Consider the following 5,027-nt stretch of genomic DNA (forward strand, 5'->3'; position numbering starts at 1 on the left):
ACATATTCATCTCTTGACAATGTAAACATTGATAATTTTTCCGTAGAACTTGCATGTTTTCCATAGTGCCCCTCTTTTGAGTTGTGTGGAAAGTTTTGGAAGTTGAAAGTGATAGGTCTAATTGCATAATAAGAGACCAAAAGGAGTATTTATGTAAAGATCAAAATTTTAGGGGAGTGAGTGAAAGTTCTCGGTATCCGATAAGAACTTGTCGTGAGTAGAATGAGGTGTGCATTTAATTAGTCGACCTTTTTCATGTTTCTCGATAAGAGTAGGCTTTACTGAAAACGAAGAAAGGCCAATCCGTAAATATATCCAAAAACAAAGGGCATTTTCATGAACCTAAATATCTCCAGCAAAACTCAACATAACATTGAAGGCCAAGATCAAACAGACACACACATTCATATCTCTCGAACCTTCACACATTGAAGAAAATAACGGTTTTCATGATTTTGATTACTCCATTTTCAGATTTTTGAATCTCTACACTGTTCAATATTCGTTACATATTACGGTATTATTCATCTCTAGATAGATGTACTTGCTGTTTTTTTGAATATTTAATTTCGTAGAAGTGATGTTTTTTGTCGAATATTCGTGATTTTTCACCTTTTACAGCATTGATATTAATGGATATTTGATGCTGTGATTGTGTTTGACCGAGAAATTCAGTGCATGTCTGTATGTACGTCAGTTACGTTGAGTCGTCTCTTCAAGTGTTTGCTGTTTTTTGTTTGTATGTTCAAACTGGGTATGAAATTGAATGCGTGAGGTAGAGTGTTTTTTATCCTTGAAGTGTGATTTTTATACTAAAATTGTGTGGATGTTGAAGGATCGAGGTGATCGTGAGTGGCTACTGTAAAGTCTTATCTGTACTAAAGCGAAAGCTACAAACACAGAGGCAGTGATTGATTGTCATGTCATTTGATTACGTTTTTGTTAGCGGTTTTGTTTTTTTGGAATCGAGAACTTTATTGTCACTGGATTTAAGATTCCACTTTCGATTTCTATTCTAATCACTGATTTCCAATAATAGGTAGCGGAAAGCAGGGTTTCAAATTTCTTCACAACAGAGTTCCGATTTCCGAAAAGATCCGTTGGTTTTTGGACGAAGAGCTCAAATCAGCTGAAATCTACTTTATAACCACATTCAAACTTTGAAGATTGTAAGAACAATGCACGAACAGTTGGTGTCGTATATCATGTGCTTCAACACAGTCCATTGACAATTTCGGTCAGGTTTCAGAGATCCATTTTTGGAATCATTTGCTTAAAACATTACAAATTCGGAATATCCTATAGCAAATTTGGTGAATACGAACTCCCACGCCTGTTTTGATTCCTTTCCAAGGGTTCTATCATTATTAGAAAAAAAAACCTTCACCGGTGAAATTGCTACCAGTCAAAAGGGTTTTTCCCCTAATTTTTGGAGGTATTTACCTAAACCGCTGTTAAACGACAGCTTGCATTTTTCTACTCGTACGTCTACCAGGAATCAAAACCTTGTGGTGGGGCCGATTGACACAAACACAATAATGCAAACTCAGTTTTTTTTCCAGTTAAAGTTTGTGAAACACCTTGCAACTTATGTTCCGTTGTCCTTTGAAGAAATTATGGGAATTTGTGTGATGTAGTATTTATCCGGGTCGGATCTATTGAAGAAGGAATATCTTCAAAATCGAATTTTATTATTATTTCTGGGATCGATGAGTCAAGAAGATAAGATGAAGAAACTAGAAAAGGGGTCGGATGCTGCTGAGAAGGTCGTTGTTGCTGTTAAAGCATCTCGAGAAATCCCCAAAACTGCTTTGGTTTGGGCTTTGACTCATGTGGTTCAACCAGGGCACTGCATTACATTGCTTGTTGTTATGCCTACACAAACTTCCGGTAAATTTAATCTCTTAATTTTCAATTTTTTTTTTTTTTTTTAAATTCTGGAAACGAAAATTCTATCTTCTAAACCCTCATATAGATTGCAATTCTTGATGGAACTGTTCATCCGTTTTTCTCCAAAGTAGGTCGGAAATTATGGGGTTTTCCAAGATTCACCGGAGACTGTGCTAGTGGCCACCGGAGGTCAAATATAGGAACAAGTTCAGACCAAAAAATCGACATTACAGATTCATGCTCCCAAATGATTCTTCAGCTTCATGATGTTTATGATCCTAATAAGGTTCTTGTTCTTTCTTCCAATCCGAACCACTTAATATTTAATAATCTTTTTTTTGTTAATAAGTAATTAACTTCTATTCTCTAATTAATATTTTACAGATAAATGTGAAGATTAAAATCGTTTCTGGATCACCATGTGGATCAGTAGCAGCTGAGGCCAAGAAAATTCAAGCCAGCTGGGTTATATTAGACAAGTAAGCGAATTTAATAATTTAATATTTTAATTTCTGATTTTTTTTGTCCTTTCACTTACTTTTACTCCATACATTACAGAAAACTGAAACACGAACAAAAACGATGCATGGAAGACTTACAATGCAACATTGTAATAATGAAAAAATCACAACCAAAAGTTCTTCGCCTAAATTTAGTCGGGTCACCCAAAACCCAACAACCCGAACCCGACCCATCACCACCTTCCACAAATCAAACATCTCATGAAAAACAAACAAAAAACAAAAACCTCGATTCAATCCGATTATCAGTTGCGACTCCAACAAGTAGTCCAGAAGTATTCACAGCAACAGAAGCCGGAACTTCATCTGTCTCAAGTTCCGATCATGGAACTTCACCATTTTTTCTCCCTCAAACTAATCACAGTCTATTAAAAAAGGAGAAAGGAAAAGAGAATCACAATGACCTAATCGAATCAAGTTCAGATTCCGAAAGTGAGAATCTTTCATCAACATCATCAAGCTTAAGGTTTCAATTTCAGCCATGGATGGTCGACATCATCACTCAAAATCAAAACAGAACATTATCAAAAGTCGATCGTGACAGCAACCATGGAAGCCATAGAAGTGAAGTCGAATTCAGCGGGAATGTTAGAGACGCGATATCTCTATCATCTAGAAACATCCCATCGGGCCCACCTCCTTTGTGTTCAATATGTCAGCATAAGGCGCCGATATTTGGAAAGCCACCAAGGTGGTTTACTTATGCTGAGCTGGAGCTTGCGACAGGTGGATTCTCACAAGCTAATTTTTTAGCTGAAGGAGGATTCGGGTCAGTTCATAGAGGGGTGCTGCCCGACGGGCAGGCTGTTGCTGTAAAGCAACATAAGTTAGCAAGTTCTCAAGGGGATCAAGAATTTTGTTCGGAAGTTGAAGTGTTGAGCTGTGCACAACATCGGAATGTTGTTATGTTGATTGGGTTTTGTATTGAAGATGGAAGGAGACTCCTTGTTTATGAGTATATATGCAATGGGTCATTGGATTCTCATCTTTATGGTAATTCCAAAAATACCCTTTTCATCAAAGATTTAATATTTTTTTATGTTTTGGTAACTATATTACATAATCTTTGTTAGGCCGTCATCGAGAGCCATTGGAATGGTCTGCCCGACAAAAGATTGCGGTCGGGGCTGCCCGGGGACTGAGATATCTTCATGAAGAATGCAGAGTGGGTTGCATTGTGCATCGCGACATGAGGCCAAATAATATTCTTATCACCCATGATTTCGAGCCTCTGGTATATTTTTCTTTTAAATAACTACTTATAAATATTGAATTTTGAAGTAAAAGAACTGAATATTTTTTTAAAATAGGTAGGGGATTTTGGGCTGGCGAGGTGGCAGCCGGATGGAGATACAGGAGAAGAAACGAGAGTAATTGGGACATTTGGGTTAGTTTTTATAATTCTCTTTCTTGTGATTTTGCATTTCTCCATAATATTTTTTTTATGATATGGTTAAATTAATTGGTTTTTTATAGATATTTGGCTCCTGAGTATGCACAGAGTGGGCAGATAACGGAGAAAGCGGATGTATACTCGTTCGGGGTTGTATTAGTGGAGCTTGTTACGGGGCGCAAAGCAGTGGATCTTAACCGCCCAAAAGGCCAACAATGCCTCACAGAATGGGTATTTACCTATTATTTATTTTTCAAGGCAACCATTAAAATATTAAATTTCGTTAATTAATTAATTAATTTATTAGGCACGACCATTGTTGGAAGAAGATGCAATCGATGAACTAATTGACCCACGATTAGGGAACTCATATTCAGAAGAAGAAGTTTACTGTATGTTGCAAGCTGCTGCTTTGTGCATCAAAAGAGATCCACAGTTACGCCCTCGCATGTCACAGGTAAATACTATAACTTTTTTGCTGAGTTGGCGTGGATTTATTTAATTGGTTTTTTATTATTATTTATTTATAGGTGTTACGGATACTAGAAGGTGATATGATCATGGATTCGGGTCATGGGTATGATGTTGGAAACAGAAGTGGGAGGATTTATATGGATCATCAACATGTACAACATAACGGGAACGAAATGAGCGAGATATATGAAGGATTTGGTGGAAAGGTTTCGGTTGATTCAACTCGGGCTTCTTATTGGCAAAGGGAAAAAGCAAGGAGGACTTCATCTTTATGTGAGGATTTAAGGTAAGGTAAAAGGAGGTTAGATATGTTGAAACCAACTTATTTCTTCATCATGTATGATTTTTGTGGGTACAGGACATGATTAGTTTTAGGGTTTTTGTAATTCATTCTCAACGAAAAAAAGTGCACCAAGTTGGGTACCTAATTGATTTGTAGCTAGAGGCTATGACATGCTAATTCAACATGGATTCGATATGAGATAGACACGTTTAAGTTAGATATTTCAATCCATCCACTTAATTAAACAGGTGATATTAGAATTGAGAACTTTAACTTGAAAATGACTCATTATTTATATGCAAGTACTTTGAAATTTTTAAATAAACTAGAAAAACCCGATACCAAACCGTATGTAAAATAAAAACCTTGGACTGAATCATTTTATAATATGGAAAGTGCAAACGATTTAGTAGTCTAAGTCAAAACTTTATTTTTAATTTTTTTCTTGTTCTCTCCCAAAATATAC

General features: G+C 36.3%; 1 protein-coding gene across 3 annotated transcripts; it reads left to right on the plus strand.

The window, feature by feature from the left end:
- Window positions 1-251: 251 nt before the first annotated feature.
- On the plus strand, window positions 252-4,706 carry LOC111910308 (inactive protein kinase SELMODRAFT_444075). Of its 3 annotated transcripts, XM_023906127.3 has the most exons (11): window positions 252-517; window positions 622-775; window positions 1,040-1,890; window positions 2,019-2,176; window positions 2,275-2,369; window positions 2,449-3,404; window positions 3,485-3,645; window positions 3,722-3,798; window positions 3,888-4,035; window positions 4,112-4,261; window positions 4,335-4,706. In XM_023906127.3, exons 3-11 carry the CDS (start codon window positions 1,710-1,712, stop codon window positions 4,566-4,568), a joined length of 2,160 nt encoding a protein of 719 aa, XP_023761895.1. In that variant the 5' UTR covers window positions 252-517; window positions 622-775; window positions 1,040-1,709; the 3' UTR covers window positions 4,569-4,706. The 3 variants fall into 3 exon arrangements, with proteins under 3 accessions (XP_023761895.1, XP_023761894.1, XP_023761896.1); XM_023906126.3 differs by lacking the exon at window positions 622-775; XM_023906128.3 differs by lacking the exon at window positions 622-775 and having other exon boundaries at window positions 253-517; window positions 2,022-2,176.
- The last annotated feature ends 321 nt before the right edge of the window (window positions 4,707-5,027 follow it).

Source organism: Lactuca sativa, chromosome 5, assembly GCF_002870075.4.
Source record: "Lactuca sativa cultivar Salinas chromosome 5, Lsat_Salinas_v11, whole genome shotgun sequence".
In the NCBI taxonomy this organism is placed as follows: Eukaryota; Viridiplantae; Streptophyta; class Magnoliopsida; order Asterales; family Asteraceae; genus Lactuca; species Lactuca sativa.

Excerpts from the sequence above, each read along its gene's own strand:
- LOC111910308 (XM_023906127.3), top strand. The coding sequence starts at position 1,710 with ATGAGTCAAGAAGATAAGATGAAGAAACTAGAAAAGGGGTCGGATGCT. Across the intron at positions 4,036-4,111 it reads AACAATGCCTCACAGAATGG|GCACGACCATTGTTGGAAGA; the intron begins GTATTTACCTAT and ends TTAATTTATTAG. Across the intron at positions 4,262-4,334 it reads TACGCCCTCGCATGTCACAG|GTGTTACGGATACTAGAAGG; the intron begins GTAAATACTATA and ends ATTTATTTATAG.